Source organism: Polistes fuscatus, unplaced genomic scaffold, assembly GCF_010416935.1.
Source record: "Polistes fuscatus isolate 324 unplaced genomic scaffold, CU_Pfus_HIC Scaffold58, whole genome shotgun sequence".
NCBI classification, from domain to species: Eukaryota; Metazoa; Arthropoda; class Insecta; order Hymenoptera; family Vespidae; genus Polistes; species Polistes fuscatus.
The window spans coordinates 160,970-183,253 of NW_025113138.1; the positions used below are offsets into that span (position 1 = coordinate 160,970).

The 22,284-nt window shown below is 30.5% G+C and overlaps 1 protein-coding gene and 1 long non-coding RNA gene across 3 annotated transcripts; one reads left to right on the plus strand and one right to left on the minus strand.

The window, feature by feature from the left end:
- The first annotated feature begins 5,910 nt into the window (after nucleotides 1-5,910).
- Nucleotides 5,911-10,201, plus strand: LOC122522778 (aminoacylase-1-like). Of its 2 annotated transcripts, XM_043644060.1 has the most exons (3): nucleotides 5,911-5,990; nucleotides 9,041-9,187; nucleotides 9,817-10,201. In XM_043644060.1, exons 2-3 carry the CDS (start codon nucleotides 9,164-9,166, stop codon nucleotides 10,174-10,176), a joined length of 384 nt encoding a protein of 127 aa, XP_043499995.1. In that variant the 5' UTR covers nucleotides 5,911-5,990; nucleotides 9,041-9,163; the 3' UTR covers nucleotides 10,177-10,201. The 2 variants fall into 2 exon arrangements, 1 of the variants encoding a protein (XP_043499995.1); XR_006305149.1 differs by lacking the exons at nucleotides 5,911-5,990; nucleotides 9,817-10,201 and adding an exon at nucleotides 9,481-9,723.
- A 2,011-nt stretch (nucleotides 10,202-12,212) lies between these two features.
- Nucleotides 12,213-14,152, minus strand: LOC122522783. Its single transcript, XR_006305154.1, has 2 exons — nucleotides 14,029-14,152; nucleotides 12,213-12,368 (listed from the first exon to the last, which is right to left on the minus strand). It is a non-coding gene; the product is annotated as an uncharacterized LOC122522783 (long non-coding RNA).
- Nucleotides 14,153-22,284: the final 8,132 nt, after the last annotated feature.

The following is a 22,284-nucleotide window of genomic DNA, read 5'->3' on the forward strand; positions in this document are numbered from 1 at the left end:
ACTCGTCATTGAAAACTCTTATGGCATAAAACCCCTGGTTGATTATTCACATAATAAAAAATAACTTCAGAAACAATTATTACTATATTATTATTACACAAACAATTTATAAATGTTGAAAATGAATTACTTCACATGCATTAGTTGGTATAATTGTGATTCAATAAGCATGTGAGTTACAAGAGACTTATGATAACTAAAATATGATACAAATTGTCTACTATAAACGTTTTCTAAATGTCATATAAATACAGCATCAATTGTAGTACCATGTTGGATTGTAGGAACTGCATGGTCGTTATTTATTGAAAGATTTAAATCTTCATGTAAAACATTAAATATATATATATATATATATATATATATATATATATATATATATATATATTATAGTTATGAGTCATTTATATATAACAAGATTAAAAGTGTGTCTATCATAATTATATTAATGTTTATTTAAAAAATGTAAGCTCTTTAAAACTAGTAAAACATATGAATAAAGACAATAATAAAGATTAGCATATCATTTTTTTAATTTATTAAAATTTTTTAAGATATTTCGTTTTTAGTAATTATCTATTTCTATTAAAATACTAATGATTTTTTATACAATCATAGGTTTCTGCAATTCTCACTGTAAACAGAAAAATTTCACCGAATTTTGAATCAATAAGGTAAAAAACAAAAAAAAATAGAATTGACATGTAATTCATTATTTTAAAAGTAAAGAATATAAATTACTCAACAGTATTTACATTCATTACGGCATAAAAACTATTTTTTTAGATCATAAATATTCCTAGAAAAATTGCATTAGTATGTTCTTTTCGTTAGGAAGTAGTTTAATAAGTGTTCATCAATAATTAAAAATGAAAATTATAGAACGAAATGTAATTTAATCAGCTATAAAAAAAAAGCTGTTGACTTTTTAAGTTCGATAAAAAATTATCTTTGTAGAGAATTTAATTTCCTACAAAACCATACCAAGGGTTTTTTTATATTTGGTATATTGAATTGTCTATAACCAAAAAATAAGTGAAAAAAAACTTTTTTTGGCGAAAATTCTTATTTTAGCGAGCGGTAACTGAAAAATGAAGATAGAGGGCTCAAATTTTGACACAATTTTTTTTTCGTCACTCTCAACGAAATTTTGATATGGGACCGAAAAAAAAAAATAGTCGATTTATTTGGCACAGTCTAATATATATATATATATATATAAAACTCGTGCTGTGTATATATTAGGTCGAGTCATAAGTAACTTCCGACGCAGCTATGTAGAATCTATTATTCGAATTTACCCGCTATGGGTTACCATTACAACGAGTTTTTGTTTTCATTAGTTACACGAGGTTTCCGTTAGTCTCTTGTCAAGAACTTTGTATGATACACGTTAAAATAAAGTGCTTCTTTATCCTCGGAAATGGAGAGCCAAAAAGTACAGATTCGTAATGTGATACTTCGCGAATTAAAAAAAGACAATAGTGCTAATGCGACAGCTGAAAAAATATGCAGAATGTACGGTGAAGGATTGATAACTGATCGGGCAGTTAGAAATTGTTTCGTAAAATTCCGTTCTGGAGATGTGATTTTAAAATATGAACCGAGGGCAGGACATCCTTCCAACTTCGACGACAACCTTTTAAAGGCGGTATTGGAGCAAAATCTACGTCGATCGACAAGATGTATAGCAGAAAGGTTGAATACGTCGCAATCAACCTTTATCCGCCACCAGGAGAAATTAGGGAATCGTCAATCGCGAAAGTGTTATCCTTTTTCAAGACAATGCGCGACTACATACAGCAAAGGTGACTCAAGAAAAAGTTCTTGAGCCTGGATTGTCTGTTTTACAACATCTTCCTTACTACCAAGATCGTACCCCGACAGACTACCACTTTTTCTGTTTCCTACAAAATTTTTTGAATGGAAAAACTTTCAATTCCGAAGAGCAAATCATGCAGGCTGTCGAAAACTTTTTCCATTCCAAAAAATCCACATTTTACAAGGAAGGAATTTATAAATTGCCAGGAAGATTGGAGAAGGTTATAGATAAAGGTGGTGAATACGGAATAAATAAATGTAATTTTTGTATTTAATGAGAGCAAAATAAATATCTGACAAAGAAACGGAAGTTACTTATGACGCGACCTAATACAATTAAAGCAGTAATTATTCGACATTCATCGTAAACGCTTTTCGCGATAGCCTCTCTCCACCACACTCCACGTATATCAAAAAACCTCAGGCTACATCCACATCCCATTGATATTCGTTTGACGACAGATTGTTCGCAAAAGTTAGTGCAGTTTCGAGTACGGAAAATATAATATAGAAGTGATCACATCTCTAAAGTAAAATAAATATCGAAGTAATAGTGCTTTTACGCGTAAAAAATGTCCAGTAATAGAAGAAAATATCGTTTATTATTTGATAATGATATTTAAGAAATAGAAAATTTGAAGACAATATTTCAATTTCAAATTCAAATTTGTTGTAATTCTATTCAATATGAATCTCCTGAATTTGTATTACAAGGCACTGATTTACATTGTCGTGTAATATTAAAAATCATAGATAAAAATGTAATTTTTTGTCTACACATCAAAGATGATTACAAAAATGTCTATAATAATAAACCACGGTTTGAAGAAATTTTATGGTTAATCGACAGCGCAATTACAATATAAGTGTAACAATTAATAAAGAAAATCCAACAACATCCGTCGATTATTTCTATGGAAATGTATACGTGGATTATAATTGTAAAGTAACTGTCACGTATAGAATAAAAAATTACGAAAGTATAAGTGACGAAAATTTAACGAAATTGACACGAGAACTCCTTTCATACTTCATGGAAAATGGTCTCCCATAACACGATCAGTTTATCATTTATTACTTTTTAATACGTTTGATTTTGTATCTAATGTAATCGCATCAAAGTTTGCAATAAAAAACAACAAACTATTATTTATTTATTTATTTAATTATATTTTATTGACCCTAGAACCTAAGCTTCCTAAAGGCCATTAATTACAGTTTAATAGAATGTATAAATGAAACAAAACTGAAAACAAAATTATGTAATTATTATTAAACTTATAAGTTAATAATAATAAGATAAGATCATTTGAGTGGAAGAGATGTTTGCAACTCAAATCTGATTGTAGTGAGCTTCAACTACGAACGGTCAATAAAGTGTTAGCGTAACATCGCGTAATGCATACTGTCCCTCTCCAATCTAATCATCCCCCCTCTATCCTCTATCGTCATTTCTAATCGGAATTCTTTCCTTAACCCCTTCTCTTTCGTTGGAATCCCAACTTTGCGTCATTGCGAATAACAATTAATCATATGACAACTTTGTTATTTGTTACGTTCGGTATTTGTACCTGCACAACATACATACTCTTTGTTCACTCATACTCACACTATAAAAACACTACAAAAAGAAAAAAGAACATTTTCTGTAGCTTTTGTTCTTGCACAAATATAAGTATATATATTATGAATTTCTCCCAAACTGTGAGACAGTTTGTATAGTATAATATTTTAATCAAAATATTACGAATATAATTAGTATACAGATATTAATAATTACAGGAGGAAAAAAACAATAAATAACAGCCTTGATCGTTCTTTTTTATCTATTACTCATTGTCTATCTGCTTCTCTTCTTATCTGCACTTCTACATTTTTCTATTCTTCACTTATCATTTAACAAATCATTCGCACACATACGCTCATATCAATCCTTTCTCTCTCTCTCTCTCTCTCTCTCTCTCTCTCTCTCTCATACATTCACGCTCGTTCGTCTCATTTTCGTCGACATTTTTTTCAAGCCACAGTAACATTCGTTGTATAAAAAAAAACCATCATCTGCAGATAATTATTCCACGTGAAATATGTCTAATCCAATGTGAGTAAAAATTATTATCAATTATTTTTCTATTATTATATTTATAAAATTGTTAAAAACTGATTTTGAAATACTATATTATTTTGATAATTTATAGAAGGTATTCAACTTCACACAATTATTGCTTGACGGCGCCATCGTCATCGGCTGATGCAATCATCGATGCACCGAATACCGCCAGCAAATTACCTCGTATTCTTACGAGAAGATATCCCCTTACTCAAAGTTATAAAATGTATCTAGAAGTGGGAATCTGCGTGTCTCACTATTCCTCAATTCATCTAATATTAGGTAATAATGAAGGTATTGAAATCATTTTCGATATGCATACATGGATAGATTTGATACGTAAAAGATATATAATTGATAAAATGAGAATTGACCAATCGGTCGATATTGGCAATATGATAACTGTCAAATGTGTCACATACAACAAAATTCAATTGTTAACATTTGCTAGTGATTCATCATTAATATACATGCCTATATATAGAGAAACGATGAATCAAATGAGTAATTACGAATACTGCGTCAATAGCACGTATTTATATTTAATGGAAAATCTTGACATAGTTCAAGCAAAATATAATGAATTCACTGAAATTTTAAAGCAATTTAGCCATGGTAAACAATCGATATATATTAATTACAGTAAAATAATTATGGCATACAATAAATTCGATAAAAGTTCAATTATCGATTGCGAATTAGCAGTCATAAGTAGCAAACAAATGATGTTGGAAAATTAGAAATATTTTAATATTATTTATTGCGGAGACGAGACATTTTCTTGCTAATGGTACCCGGTGGCCAGGCCGCATTAACATTTTTCTTTTTTTTTTCATCAGAACTGAAGTCGTTCATTTTCATTAAAAACCGCTTTAAACGCCTTTACGATCAATTAACAACTGCGTGATATCATGACAATGACCGTTAATTACGACATATGAAAAACGAGATATCTCGTCGTTCGTCCGTATGTGTTAATCAACATTTTGCACGAATTTTTATAAAAATATAATTTATTGGAAATATATATACTATTTATAAAAATATTCGATTAATAAAGACATATTAAATAAGGAATAAATACATTTATAAAACATCATTTTTAATATCTAATTGATGAAATAAATTTGAATGAGTTAATATTTGAAGAATAGTTATTTAGCATCGTAATGCCAGTTACAAAATACTAATGTTTCAACAAATGGACAACGTATTAATTTGTTGATGTTAATTTTAACGCTGAAAATTCTGATGTACTCATCAACTGTTTATGTGAAGATTTAATGCTTTCAATAAATAATGACAGAACAGTTTCTACAATCCGACATGGTACCTAAATTGATGCTATATTTATACGACATTTAGAAAACGTTTATTGTAGACAATTTGTATCATATTTTAGCTATTATAAGTCTCTTGTAACTCACATGCTTATTGAATCATAATCAGACCAACTAATGCATGTGAAGTAATTAATTTTCAACATTTATAAATTGTATATATAATAATATAGTAATAAAAGTTTTGGAAGTTATTTTTAATTATGTGAATAATTAACCAGAGTTTTTATGCCATAAGAGTTTACCCTGACCAGTAAAGTGTAAAGTTTACCTAAGCCAGTAAAGTATTATACTTTGTATAGGCTCTGAACCAAGTGTTTTATTTCTTATTTCTTATTTTAATTAAACCCTTCTTCTTCCTCATGTGCATAAATAAATAAATTAGATTATACTTATGAATTAACCTTTATCAATTGTATTTAATATCTTAATTTTATTATTTTATCGTCTTTTTTACAAATGTAGAATATATTCAGAGGCGGGATAAATGTTTGGAGTTATTTTTGAAGTTATTTTTGAATTTATTGAGGTTATATTTGTTTTTGTACGTCAAAGAAGTATATCTTGTTACGTGCGTACATAAGTACACACACTAGTTTTTTTAATTTCAGGCACTGTGAAGGTCGTTATCACTGCAGCAGTGGGAAGACTTTTTGTGGAGCCTTGGAAGATTGGGAATAACTCGCTGAATTTTCAATATTTTGGTCCAAAAATTTTATCATGTATGTATTTATTGTAAATCCACAAATATATCCTTAAAACATTTCATGCATTAGTTCTCTCTACAAAAATTCCCAAAAATCATCTTTTTTCGTCACGCGGTCACACTAATGGTGCCCCTTAACACAGATTTTTTTGTAGTATATCCTTTCATATTGCTAAGGTCCTTTAACATACCTTTTTGTATATTTTCGATCAACTTGTTATAACATCAACTGATTACGATGGCTAGTAATATTTTCACAATTTTTCATCCGTACAAAAATTAACATTTATATATTATTAATTATTTCACAATACGTTAAGCTTGACAACTCCTTTTTTTCTTCTTTTTCTTCTTGGATGAACAAATGCAGTAGTCATTTTTAATATACTTATGCATTTAATAATAATTATTATTATATTTTCTGGTTGATCTTGGCTTTATATTAATATAATAATTATTTCTATTTTACTGCTATAATACACACTACGTTAATTTATTTTATATTTTCTTCTTTCTCTCTATTCGTGTGAAAATTATTATCTACTTTATTTGTTTTTCTTTTTTTTACGTGTTTTCATTGATCTCTCATGTTTCTTAATTTTACGTATGAAAATTTTTTTCTGTTTTTGTACGCATAATAAAATATATAATAAAATAATAAACCTATACTATTATATGTGATAATTTGTTATTGCACTTTTGTTATATGTGCTTATAATTATGAAAGTGGTCTAAGTTATATGTTTCTTGTTTCGAGATATTTAAAGGATTACATTTAAACATTAAATGATTTCTATATTGTACGATCGGAATCGATTAGAACCAAAAATCGATTATAACTAAAAAACGAGATTTATTGTGCGCGCACTAATCTATAGAGAGTTGCTAGTAACTAGCGTTCATAACCCCCACCACTCGACCGTCGAGTGAGTGCACCCTGCAGGTCCCATTACCAAAGACATTCGGTCTATTCTAACGCTGGACGCCTACGAGTACACTTGGAAACAAGATACCCGGAGACAACAAGCGAGAGGATTATTAGAGAGGCAAAGAATTTACCTGTTAAGACGAATGCGTCTTACAAATATTATATCGACGGTGGTGGATCGCAGAGGCGATAATTAAGGTGATATTTATATAATCACGATATCGAGACGGAGAGGCGACAATCAACGGCGAGAGATATAATTTCTATTTCTTTCAACGAGATTACCCATCCGGGTTAATCGTGACGAGAAGCAGATCACGGACATAGTCCGTTATCCATCGTCGTCCATTGTATTTGATACCAACCAGGGTTTTTGCCGCAAGGCTTTTTCCCTGACGAGCCAATAAAGCATTGCACTTATTGGCTCAACCAAGTGTTTTATTTTATTTTAATTCACCTTTTCACCCTCTCATAATTAGCTTAATCCAATCGCTGGAGGACTCCGCGTTGGAGGAATTTAGCAAATACAGACATTCAGCGTGTTTTGTGATTAATGATTTACTTTTAATTTAAAATTTTTGTTTTTTTTTAACAATATTTTTGATGTTTTAAGCCAATACTACTATACTACTATTATACAACTAGTATACTATTATCTACTTTTAGTGCATTTCAATTACAATGATAAGTTTAATAATAATTACCTAATTTTATTTTCTGTTTTGTTTCATTTATACATTCTATTAAACTGTAATTAATGGCCTCATCATTTTTTTCTTACACGCGCCAAAAAAAGTATAACTTTAAAAATATTGAAGAAAGATTAGACGAGGAAAAAGAAAAAAAATCCGTTATGGAATTATCGTGGCGAAACTTTACAATTTCAATTATTCAAAAAGAAATCATTTTTATATTTGTGTTATTTTTCGTAATTTGTGTCGTTTTATTGTTTATAATTAGGAAAATAATATATATTCTCTCTCAAAAACAAGAAAAATAACTGATATTCTAGAACAATATTAAACTTGTTACCGTGTACCGAAAACGGTGCACTTGTCCGTGAAAAGAATTCTTCTCATAAACAGCATGTAAGGGAACGTGTTAAACGAAACGATGGATGATCGAGGACGAATTTACTATTGCTTTTCCCTTCTATTATTAATATCTGTATTATTATTATATTTTGATTATTTTCATTCAATTATTATACTATTAGGTTGGTGCATATGAAATGTCGGATTTTCCTTACATGTGAACGTTTGTCCTCCCCGTTTTCGTTATTCTTGTATTTTTGGCATAACTTCATTTATAGTCGTACCGTCGACAGCCAGAGTCACATTTCAACAAAACAGATTTTCTCAAAAATGTTTAATTTTTTAATTTTTTTTAAATTTTATAAGGATATGAATTTAATTGATATTCGTGTAATTTTTTAATATGAGTATAAACTTGGTAAGAATTCTGCAAAATCTGCACGTAACGATCGAAAAGTGCATCGTTAGTTTGAAAAACTTCGGTCTCGTGAATTTTACCTTCAAAACGAACCTCGTCAAAGATTCAAAACGTCCGTGAAAAACGATATTTAGAAACGAATTCAACTTTATTTACAAAAGAACTTTCTATTAGAATGAAAATTGATCATACAACAATATTGCGACACCTTTCTGAAATTGGCAAGGTGAAAAAAATAGATAAGTGTATAACGCACTAATTAACCGAGCGAAATATATTGGATCGATTAAACGTATTCTCATCATTACTAACCCAATTTTTTCAAATAAATGAAAATATGAAATTTTGGCGAACCTATCTTATTCATCGGATCTTTCGCTAACTAACTTTCATTTTTTTAAACCTTTACAACAATTTGTACGTGCTAAACAATCTAAAAATGAAGACAGTCTGAAAAAGTCCATATCAGAGTTTATTAATTCTAAAGATCAAAATTTCTTTAAGACCGACATCTGTGCATTATAATCCCGTTGGGAAAAGTATATTGAAGCGAATGGAGCATATTTTGATTAAATAAACAGCTTTTGAAAAAAGATATGCAATTTTAAATATTCACTTAAAAATCCGACATTTCATACGCACCAACCTAATATTTGATTACATATGCTTGCGTTGAATTCTTACAGAAGCAGACAAAGTCTCTCGACTTACCAGTTAAAGTATATCATCTACATTCAGGAAAACACATCGTGATTCTTACATGGTTGGGTACGGAGCCAACTGAACCAGCTATTCTCTTGAACAGTCATATGGATGTAGTACCTGTCTTTGAGGTTAGTAATATAATTTGCGAAAAGATATTATGAGATTACTAAGCTCATTAACTGACTCTCTCTTTAAATTTGTCAATTAGTATTGATTATTGAAGGATTATTTACTAATTAAATAAATGCATGTAGGGTTGGGGAATATTTGAGAAGTGTAAAAATAAGTATTTCATGTTTGTGTGGGCCTTCATCTACCATATGTGTAATGGTATGGGTGTGAATGGTTGAAAGGAATGAAGGAATGCATCGGTTGAGGATGGGAAAAGGGACCGTTGCGTGAGACAAGAGTATTTGTTTAGGTTGTAAGGTTACACCGTCTGGACTTATCGCCTTTGTGTGGCCACGTCGAAGTCTCTCGAACGTTCTCGATTTGAAAGTGCAGGGAGAGGCCTTATTCATAATGGACAAAAGACGACGATAGGCGACAAAGAGTCGGGTTCGGGTGTTCTTCGCTAATTAAAACGGTTGTCTTCGGACGTAAAGGGTTGCACCTAATATATCGTGGCATTAGACTATTGGTTTAGATTGTAGATACTTACTATTCTATCTCTTATTATTTTCAAACATTATACCTTTTTAATCACTAATAAATATATACTATTACTATAAATATAGATCTTACATGCATTTTTTAGGATAAATGGACATATCTATCATTCAACGCTCACATGGACGAACATGGAAACATCTACTTATGTAGCAGTCAAAATATGACATGTGTCGGAATACAGTATTTGGAAGCTGTAAGACGTATGAAAATGTCTAATCAACGCTTCGAGAGAACTATTCATATATCCTTTTTACCCGATGAAGAAATTGGTGGTAAACTTGGTATCAAGGAGTTTGTTCACTCGAATAATTTTAAGGCTATAAATATCGGTTTTGCTCTCGATGAAGGAATCGTTACTTCTCGTATCGTTACATTCTACATATTAAACGGTGAAAGATCTATTTGGCACATAGAAGTACATTATACTGGAAATCCTTATTGTTAGATAATACTGTTGAAGAAAAATCCGAGTTATAATTGATCGATTTATGGACTTAAGAGCGTCGAAAAAAGAAAAATTAAAAGTCCCTGGAAAATATCAACATGGCGATGTTACGACAATTAATTACACTCAATTGAAGGTATACAGCAACGTATTCCGTTTTTCATTCATTTTTTGATTTTTATTTATTTAATCAATATTTTGATATTTACATGTCTACTACATTAGGATTTTTACGATTCATAAGTATTTAATGTATATTGAGTATTTGTATTGATTATTTTCTGTATTTTTTTACATATTTATCTGTAGTTTTTGTTTTCTTTTCATATATGTCATTTTACATTTATTTAACATTATGAAATAATTACTAATTAAATAATTTTTTTTTGCAAGGTGGAATACAAATAAACGTTATACCAAACGAATTGATCGCTGCGTTCGATATAAGACTTGCTCCATCAATTCATTAAATTTCAATTTAATGAAAGAAATATTTAAATCAAAATAATGTATAATTAAATAATTTTATATGATCTTATTTATTAGAAATGTTGCATGTTGCATGTTGCACTGTTGTATACTTTTCGAATTATCGGTAAATCAATCGATAAATTATTTAGCAAAAAATTATGAACATATTTTCTATTTCTTAATCTCCGAAAATTTTTAATTTTTCCAAATTTGTTCAATTCTTTTTTTTTGTTCTTTTTCGTTTTGATAAATCAATGATTTTATTACTTCAATCTTATATTTAATACTGACAAGGGGACCCTTACACTAAGATACTCAGATTTTAACGAGCTTTGGTATATTAGTAGTATACTTTTAGGGTGTTACCGTGGTAAAGGGTTTTTTCAAAATGTTCAGCCAATTTTGAGAAAAAAAGGTTTTAAAGTTTTGATTTTCGTTGTATATATGTTTATATTATCTTAATTTCAACCGTTTATCAAGTGACGTACTAGCGTAAGTAGTACCGTTCTTGCTTCTCGTGCCGCTAGTTATTGTTCGATCCTTCATGGGGGAAGTTTTTTTTAATAATTTTTTTCTATCTGTTTTCAAATTTTTTTTTCATATTTCGTAAATTTTAAATATATACAGGAAAGAGAAAATTATTTATTAGAAAAAAATTAGAAATAATAAATTTTTTAACTTATTGCGCAATTAATAAAAGATGACTTATTACATAAACATCAATTTCTTAAAAGATCTGTTGGAAAACAAACCTGATTAACGTTTAAAAATATTTCTCTTTCATTTGGTTTTAATAATTTCGAAGCGTAACATGCATATCGAATCATTTTATGAAAAATTTTTGATGACAATTCATGATGGACTATTGAATGCTTTTACGATAACTATCACTCTGGAATCTGCGTTTAATAAATATTATTAAATGTACAGTAAATGTTAAAACTCATGGATATAAAAATATTATATATAGAATTGTTACTAATTAGAATATATACAATTGTTATATTTGTAAGTATATATTGAAGATTTATCTATTTTTATATACCTGTTAAAAAATAAAATGTTAACTGTAATTCAAGTAATCAATTTTCCTTTATAATTTGCGAAATATGTTACAAAATTTATTATTTCTAATTTTTTTCTAATAAATAATTTTCAACAATTTATAATAAAAGTGCAATAACAAATTATCACATATAATAGTATAAGTTTATTATTTTATTATATATTTTATTATGCGTACAAAAACAGAAAAAAATTATTCATACGTAAAATTAAGAAACATGAGAGATCAATGAAAACACGTAAAAAAAGAAAAACAAATAAAGTAGATAATAATTTTCACACGAATAGAGAGAAAGAAGAAAATATAAAATAAATTAACGAAGTGTGTATTATAGCAGTAAAATAGAATATTATTATATTAATAAAAAGGTATGTTAAAGGACCTTAGCATTATGAAAGGATATACTACAAAAAAATCTGTGTTAAGGGGCACCATTAGTGTGACCGCGTGACGAAAAAAGATGATTTTTGGGAATTTTTGTAGAGAAAACTAATGCATGAAATGTTTTAAGGATATATTTGTGGATTTACAATAAATACATACATGATAAAATTTTTGGACCAAAATATTGAAAATTCAGCGAGTTATTCCCAATCTTCCAAGGCTCCACAAAAAAGTCTTCCCACTGCTGCAGTGATAACGACCTTCACAGTGCCTGAAATTAAAAAAACTAGTGTGTGTACTTATGTACGCACGTAAAAAGATATACTTCTTTGACGTACAAAAACAAATATAACCTCAATAAATTCAAAAATAACTTCAAAAATAACTCCAAACATTTTATCCCGCCTCTGAATATATTCTACATTTGTAAAAAAGACGATAAAATAATAAAATTAAGATATTAAATACAATTGATAAAGGTTTAATTCATAAGTATAATCTAATTTATTTATTTATGCACATGAGGAAGAAGAAGGGTTTAATTAAAATAAGAAATAAGAAATAAGAAATAAAACACTTGGTTCAGAGCCTATACAAAGTATATACTTTACTGGCTTAGGTAAACTTTACACTTTACTGGTCAGGGTAAACTCTTATGGCATAAAAACTCTGGTTAATTATTCACATAATTAAAAATAACTTCCAAAACTTTTATTACTATATTATTATATATACAATTTATAAATGTTGAAAATTAATTACTTCACATGCATTAGTTGGTCTGATTATGATTCAATAAGCATGTGAGTTACAAGAGACTTATAATAGCTAAAATATGATACAAATTGTCTACAATAAACGTTTTCTAAATGTCGTATAAATATAGCATCAATTTAGGTACCATGTCGGATTGTAGAAACTGTTCTGTCATTATTTATTGAAAGCATTAAATCTTCACATAAAAGTTGATGAGTACATCAGAATTTTCAACGTTAAAATTAACATCAACAAATTAATACGTTGTCCATTTGTTGAAACGTTAGTATTTTGTAACTGGCATTACGATGCTAAATAACTATTCTTCAAATATTAACTCATTCAAATTTTATTTCATCAATTAGATATTAAAAATGATGTTTTATAAATGTATTTATTCCTTATTTAATATGTCTTTATTAATCGAATATTTTTATAAATAGTATATATATTTCCAATAAATTATATTTTTATAAATTCGTGCAAAATGTTGATTAACACATTACGGACGAACGACGAGATATCTCGTTTTTCATATGTCGTAATTAACGGTCATTGTCATGATATCACGCAGTTGTTAATTGATCGTAAAGGCGTTTAAAGCGGTTTTTAATGAAAATGAACGACTTCAGTTCTGATGAAAAAAAAAAGAAAAATGTTAATGCGGCCTGGCCACCGGGTACCATTAGCAAGAAAATGTCTCGTCTCCGCAATAAATAATATTAAAATATTTCTAATTTTCCAACATCATTTGTTTGCTACATATGACTGCTAATTCGCAATCGATAATTGAACTTTTATCGAATTTATTGTATGCCATAATTATTTTACTGTAATTAATATATATCGATTGTTTACCATGGCTAAATTGCTTTAAAATTTCAGCGAATTCATTATATTTTGCTTGAACTATGTCAAGATTTTCCGTTAAATATAAATACGTGCTATTGACGCAGCATTCTTAATTACACATTTGAAGCATCGTTTCTCTATAGGCATGTATATTAATGATGAATCACTAGCAAATGTTAACAATTGAATTTTGTTGTATGTGACACATTTGACAGTTATCATATTGCCAATATCGACCGATTGGTCAATTCTCATTTTATCAATTATATATCTTTTACGTATCAAATCTATCCATGTATGCATATCGAAAATTATTTCAATACCTTCATTATTACCCAATATTAGATGAATTGAGGAATAGTGAGACACGCAGATTCCCACTTCTAGATACATTTTATAACTTTGAGCAAGGGGATATCTTCTCGTAAGAATACGAGGTAATTTGCTGGCGGTATTCGGTCCATCGATGATTGCATCAGCCGATGACGATGGCGCCGTCAAGTAATAATTGTGTGAAGTTGAATACCTTCTATAAATTATCAAAATAATATAGTATTTCAAAATCAGTTTTTAACAATTTTATATAATAATAAAAAAATAATTGATAATAATTTTTACTCACATTGAATTAGACATATTTCACGTGGAATAATTATCTGCAGATGATGTTTTTTTTTTTACAACGAATGTTACTGTTGTGTGAAAAAAATGTCGCCGAAAATGAGACGAACGTGAGATGAGCGTGAATGTATTCGAGAGAGAGAGAGAGAGAGAGAGAGAGAAGAGAGAGAGAGAGAGAAAGGATTGATATGAGCGTATGTGTGCGAATGATTTGTTAAATGATAAGTGAAGAATAGAAAAATGTAGAAGTGCAGATAAGAAGAGAAGCAGATAGACAATGAGTAATAGATAAAAAAAGAACGATCAAGGCTGTTATTTATTGTTTTTTTCCTCCTGTAATTATTAATATCTGTATAATAATTATTTCGTAATATTTTGATTAAATATTATACTATACAAAACTGTGTGAGAATAGGAGAAATTCAAAAGATGTATATATTGTGCAAGAACAAAAGCTACAGAAAATGTTCTTTTTTCTTTTTCTAGTGTTGTAATAGTGTGAGTATAAGTGCACAAAAGAGTATGTATGTTGAGCAGGTACAAATACCGAACGTAACAAATAACAAAGTTGTCATATGATTAATGTTATCCGTGATAACGCAAAGTTAGGATTCCGATAGGAAATGAAAATAGAGGATAGAGGGGGACAGTATGCATTACGCAAGTTACGTTAACACTTTATTGACCGCTTGTAGTTGAGGCTGCCACTCACTAAGTACCGACTTAATCGCAGGCATATTTACTCACAGTATCGACTAATTTTCCAACTGTACGAAAACCGTCGATATTTAAAAATCGATTAATAGGCCGATTAATAGGTTGATTAATATATATAATAAAAGATTAATAGGTCGATAAACGTTGGTAATCGAAAAGCCGATTAATAGGCTAGCGGTCAAAAAGCGCTGGCAATCGAAATGCTGATTAATAAGTTAGCGGTCGATAAAGTGTTTAAAAGAACGACGTGGAAAGAGATAGTTCAGTTTAGAAATATAACAAAAAAGTAGTACACACACACAAACATACACACACACACACACACACATGATTCGACGATAATTAATTTGTGATTCGGGAGATTATGTGCATTTACAATTCTATCAAATTATTGTATTAGGTTGGTGCGTATGAAATGTCGGATTTTTAAGTGAATATATAAAACTGCATATCTCTTTTTTTCAAAAGCTGTTTATTTAATCAAAATATGCTGCATTCGCTTCATTACACTTTCCTTAACGAGATTATAATGCACAGATTTCGGTCTTAAAGAAATTCTTATCTTCAGAATCAATAAACTTTGATATGCATTTTTTCAAACTGTCTTCATTTTTAGATTGTTAAGCACGTACAAATTGTTGTAAAGGTTTAAAAAAATGAAAGTTAGTTAGCGAAAGATCCGATGAATAAGATAGGTGCGCCAAAATTTCATATTTTTATTTATTTGAAAAAATTGAGTTAGTAATGATGAGAATACGTTTATTCGATCCAGTCTATTTCGCTCGGTTAATTCGTGCGTTATACACTTATCTATTTTTTTCACCTTGCCAATTTCAGAAAGGTGTCGCAATATTGTTGTATGATCAATTTTCATTCTAGTAGGAAGTTCTTTTGTAAATAAAGTTGAATTCGTTTCTAAATATCGTTTTTCACGGACATTTTGAATCTTTGACGAGGTTCGTTTTGAAGGTAAAATTCACGAGACCGAAGTTTTTCAAACTAACGATGCACTTTTCGATCGTTACCAGTATTCTTTAAAAACACCTGGTTTATCTGCACCACGTGCAGATTTTGCAGCATTATTACCAAGTTTATACTCATATAAAAAATTACACGAATATCAATTAAATTTATATCCTTATAAAATTTAAAAAAACTGAAAAATTAAACATTTTTGAGAAAATATGTTTTGTTGAATGTGACTCTGGCTGTCGACGGTACGACTATAAATGAAGTTATGCCAAAAATACAAGAATAACGAAAACGGGGAGGACAAACGTTCACATGTAAGGAAAATCCGACATTTCATATGCACCAACCTAATAGTATAATAATTGAATGAAATAATCAAATATAATAATAATACAGATATTAATAATAGAAGGGAAAAGCAATAAAATTCGTCCTCGATCATCCATCGTTTCGTTTAACACGTTCCCTTACATGCTGTTTATGAGAAGATTTCGTTTCTAGGACAAGTGCACCGTTTTCGGTACACGGTAACAGTTTAATATTGTTCTAGAAATATCTGTTATTTTTCTTGTTTTAGAGAGAGAATATATATTTTTCTTAATTATAAACAATAAAACGACACAAATTACGAAAAATAACACAAATATATAAAAATGATTTCTTTTTGAATAATTGAAATTGTAAAGTTTCGCCACGATAATCCATAACGGATTTATTTTCTTTTTCCTCGTCTAATCTTTTTCAATATTTTTAAAAGTTATACTTTTTTTTGGCGCGTGTAAGAAAAAAAATGATGAGGCCATTAATTACAGTTTAATAGAATGTATAAATGAAACAAAACAGAAAATAAAAATTAGGTAATTATTATTAAACTTATCATTGTAATTGAAATGCACTAAAAGTAGATAATAGTATACTAGTTGTATAATAGTAGTATAGTAGTATTGGCTTAAAACAATCAAAAAATATTGTTAAAAAAAAAACAAAAATTTTAAATTAAAAGTAAATCATTAATCACAAAACACACGCTGAATGTCTGTATCTGCCAAATTCCTCCAACGCGGAGTCCTCCAGCGATTGGATTAAGCTAATTATGAGAGGGTGAAAAGGTGAATTAAAATAAAAAAAACACTTGGTTGAGCCAATAAGTGCAAGCTTTATTGGCTCGTCAGGGAAAAAGCCTTGCGCAAAAAACCCTGGTTGGGTATCAAATACAATGGACGACGATGGATAACGGACTATGTCCGTGAGCTGCATTCTCGTCACGATTAACCCGGATGGGTATCTCGTTGAAAGAAATAGAAATTTATCTCTCGCCGTGATTGTCGCCTCTCCGTCTCGATATCGTGATTATATAAATATCACCTTAATTATCGCCTCTGCGATCCACCACCGTCGATATAATTTGTAAGACGATTCGTACTTAACAATAATTCTTTGCCTCTCTAATAATCGCTCGCTTGTTTGTCCGGTATCTGGTTTCCAAGGGGTCCTCGATAGGCAGTCCAGATTTAGAAGAGGACCAATGTCCTTGGTAATGGGGCCAATGAAAAACGAGAGGTGAAAGAAGGAAGGGGAAACGAAAAAGCTGGGAACCACAAGGCGGAAAAGAAGGAAGCAGGTGAAAAAGGAAAAAAGGAGCATGGAGAAAAGGGGGGGATGGAACGTGGTGGAATAGGGAAGGGGAGAGGATATAGAAAAGTTAATGAGTGGTAGTTGATGGAAAACATAAAACGTTAACAATGAGACACAACTCGTGAGAATACTAAAGATGCTGATAGTTCGCGCAACAAAATAGATAATCATCGTTATTTATAGGAGTAACAATCGATTTTTGTATTATGATCATGCCGATCCGTCTGTGCATAATCAGTTACAAACAATTCATCAGTATCGATAAGTTATTTAAATGATGTTGTATTAAAACTAGAGGTCGTTACGGCTCGAGGTCACACGCGGTTTAACGGTTGAATAGAGTTTAAAAGAGTATTCAGAGAGTTTTCTTCATTGATCTAAAGTTATTGTATAAATATCCCATATAATTAATATAATAGTTTCCATTTATAGTGTTAGATCATTATCGATGCCACGGTTAGTACAGAAGGTGTGGTGGATTAGTCTGATCCACGAGTCATAGGTTTGCATAGAAAATAGAAAACGAAATCACAAAAATAAAATCTTACATAAGAATAAATAACTTGTCTAAAAATATTCACATCTTAGAATTTAACCAATCTTTGGTTACACACTTACATCGAGTAAGTACTAAATTCGTACTAAATTCGATTATGATTCTCAATAAAATTTATTTAAATTAATGAATAACGCAGTGTTTCGTCAAAGAATGGAAATATTCGTAATCGCAGAGATTTCAAATTGCTAATCCATAAGTAGATAAGTATGTAATTTTTCCGAAAATTTTAATTGCGGTCGAAATAGATAAAATTATAATGAGATTTTTCAAACCCTCTTACATAAGAATGTACATATTAGACATACCTTAATTACGTTTATACGAGTTTCATTACGATTACATGATCTCTCGCTTATCGGGAAATTGTAAAATTATGTAAACCCATATGGATAGCTTAATCTACGAATTAAAATGCGTGGATGCTTATGAAAAAATCAATACGAGATTCCGCGCGCGAATTACAAAAAAATAGGTTCGATGAAAGAAGAAAATAGTATAATTTCGACTGAATGTGTTTAATTAAGGGCTAAAATGTACGCTATTCGCTTAGATGACGTAATTATTAAAAAAATAAAGGCATAAATAGAAACGTTGTTGTGAAAAATATAGAGTTCAAAGACAACAAGTAAAGTTCACTTTAAACAAAAAGAAGAAAAAATGCTCTTAAAAATAAAATCACTTCCGATAATAAAACAAAACTTATAAATTATAAGCCACACAAAGTGGTTCTTAATGTGTACTATGATAAAAGATACGTTATAACAGATTTGATAAACACGCTGTCATTGAAACTTTACTCCATCAAAACGAAACGAAATTAAAAACACATAATTTATTAACTCGTTATGATCAAATAAATACCATTTTTCAACTTATGAACGTTTTACAAACGACGCATTCCTTTATATTCGGCGAATAACTATGGCCAATGACTGCATGCAAACATTGCGAAAATAATATACTGATTTCCTCGTTAAAACATATAGTGACTCACGAAAGTCCTTGAACATTTGCCATGAATATACTTATATATATAATAAGTATATATAAAAACTTACCGACATATTATTAATATTGGATGGACTTACGACTCTTTAGATTATATAGTTATAGTTGTATTTGAACGGATAACTTTGAAGTCTTTAATATTTAGTATGACCACCTTTGGCACGAATAACATCTTGTAAACGATTATGCATACTCTTTATTAACTTTTCTGTAACACTTAGTGATGCGAAACTCCATACGTCGAGTATCATAACTATCATCATGTAATTATAGGGGGCGGGGGATATCCCACGTCTTCGTGATTTGTGAAAATGCCTTCGTTGAACAGGGGCTTCGAAGGGGGGGAGAGAAGGATATCACAGGGCCAAGGGAAGAGGCGATGAGATCGTGAAAGGGTTTGGGTGAGGTGTGGTGGGAAGAAATGGGGTAGTACGCGAGGGTGACTAGAAAGGGAATGCAGGGGTCAAGGGAGAGAGGATGACGTTATTTCTTGTTCCGTTTTAATATTGGATTTCATCAGTACATAAGCTTGATTATATATTTAACGCACCATATACCTCTTGATAGTTGCATACAACGTTTCAACAATCTACAAACCACGCGAAAGTATTTTCGAAAGAAATAATTTTAAACCACAGTGCTCGCGCGATTTGTGAAAGTTTTATCTAATTATTTTTATTGAACACTGTTATTAGTGAAGAAAAAAAAATACAATGCTTGTGCAGGTAGTACAACCGTTTAAAGAGTGTCTTGTACCTAATTATTCTGATGTCAGTTTTTCTTCTTGCTAATATAGAGATATAATAAAAGTTATAGTGAATAATAAATTAAAGTAATTTTATTAAATTAAACAGAATAATGTTACACATCTATTAGCTTACCAACTATTAGCTATCGCTGATTCAAACAAAACTAAACTGATCTAACTAACAACAGATCGCTTCTTTTTTATTTTTTCTTCCGTTCTTTTCGAAACCTTCCGACCATTCCTGACTATAAACGTATAGATTATTAATTTATTTTCAATAAGAAATATTTGAGATATTTGGGTGCAACATCGCGTAACTAGACAAACAAATGCATTTCCGAGAAACGATCTCTTTCATCCTACATTAATAGATTTTTTATTTTAACCTTTGAACAGTTGTAAGGAGTCCATCAGGATCATACATTGCGCAAGTAGTTATATCAAATAACAATTCATTTTTAAGAAAACAAGACTAAAAGTATCATATTTTTTAATATACATGTATTTGTTACACGATGAAATCAAGTTGCCAATAGCAAAAATGGTGATAATCTGAACTTTTAACCGCAAGACTAACAAGAAACAAAACTACACACAGGGTGACTGTATCTACACACAATCGATCTTACTCGCGAGCAGTTCCAAACTCGACTGACTCCGTGTCTTACGCGTGGCAAGACCCAAGGCACCACCCCCACCCTCGCTGTAAGATTCGATAGATCGTAGATTCTTAGCTATATTCGAAATACGCGCCTCGATCAAGAGAGTAAGCGAAGTGTAAAAGAACTCTTTACATTTCCATAGACGAGCGAGTGGTGAGATTCATTATAGTATCTATATACAAACGAAGCGAGCGAGAGATGAGCCGCGTGTCCAATCTTTGGTGGACGCCATTCCTTATTGTATCGAATCCATCAACCAGGGTTTTTAAGCCGCAAAGTTTTTTCCTGACAAGCCAATGAAGTATTACACTTTCTATTGGCTCAAAAAAGTGTTTTATTTTAATTTAACCCTTTTTCTTCCTCATCGTTAGCTTATCACAATCGCCACAGAACTTCCATGTGGAGAATCTACACACAATACACATACTATATGCAATCTACTCTGCAACTTACCTACCTCAGAGGAAGTAACTACGGCAATATTTGCGGACTATACAGCTTTGTTATCATCGGACTGCGATCTCTTCAACGCGACTGATATGCTCCAATGTCATATGCAAATAATAGAAAGTTGATGTCACAGAAATGGCGTGTAAATATAAATAAAAGTAAATCGGCGCATATAACCATCACGCTGCGTAAGCTCACATATTCTCCTGTGACCATAAATGGAGCAGCTATATCAACCAAAGATACGGTCAAATACCTAATGTACGTATGTTTATTCAAGATATCGGTTGCAGACCGATACACGTTCCGTTGAACGGCCTTGTCCACGAGTGGCAAACCTATGACCCGCGAGTCAGATGCTGACCCACGCGTAGATAATCAACAATATTAAAAATTTTTAATATTCTATTAAATATATGGGAATGTTTATCAAATAATTTTAAATCAATTAAGAAACTTGCTCTTTTAACGATATTTGAATCAACGTATTTCTGTGAAAAATTATTCTTGTAAATGAATTTTGTAAAATCGACGAAAAGAAATAAGCTTGGGAATGTGAAAAACTAATGAATGCGCAATACAGTGGTCCCCTGATATCAAGCTCGGGGCTCTGGTTCCGAGAAAAATATTTCACAGAGTAAGAGGGACCCCTTTCCTTTCGAAAGAGATGAGGCTATAAAAGAAGAAGGAATACAGAAAGAAAGAAGGGATACATATGTTGGCGTAGGCGCATGCTAAATACTATTTTGCGTCAAGAGTGGGAAAAATGAATAGAGAAGTAGAGTAAATTGAGGGAAAGTAATATCTTACTGACGGATATCTTAGAGGAAGACCACTGTATAAACCTGATATTAAAAACTATCCGAACATAAACAACAGAAGGTTTCTCAATAAGATTACTAAATTTTATTCCGAACTTATGGCCTTTTTTTGATTCTAAGTTCCCAAAGTTGATTCGCCTCCTCCTGCTGACCCACGCATTAGCGCTGCAATCGACGATAAGCCGAATTTGACCCACGCATCCAAAAAAGTTCGTCATCACTGGTCTAGCCTATAACTCTATCATTAAGGCTGCTCGTTCTTTTCTTTAATTAAATATCACGGACAAGAGTGTGTAGTGCTAGCCTGAAAATTTTAGAAAGTTATTTTAAGTCGCGAAAAATAACAACGTATTTTACCAGTCCTCAAGCTTTAAGTTCTTTTATAC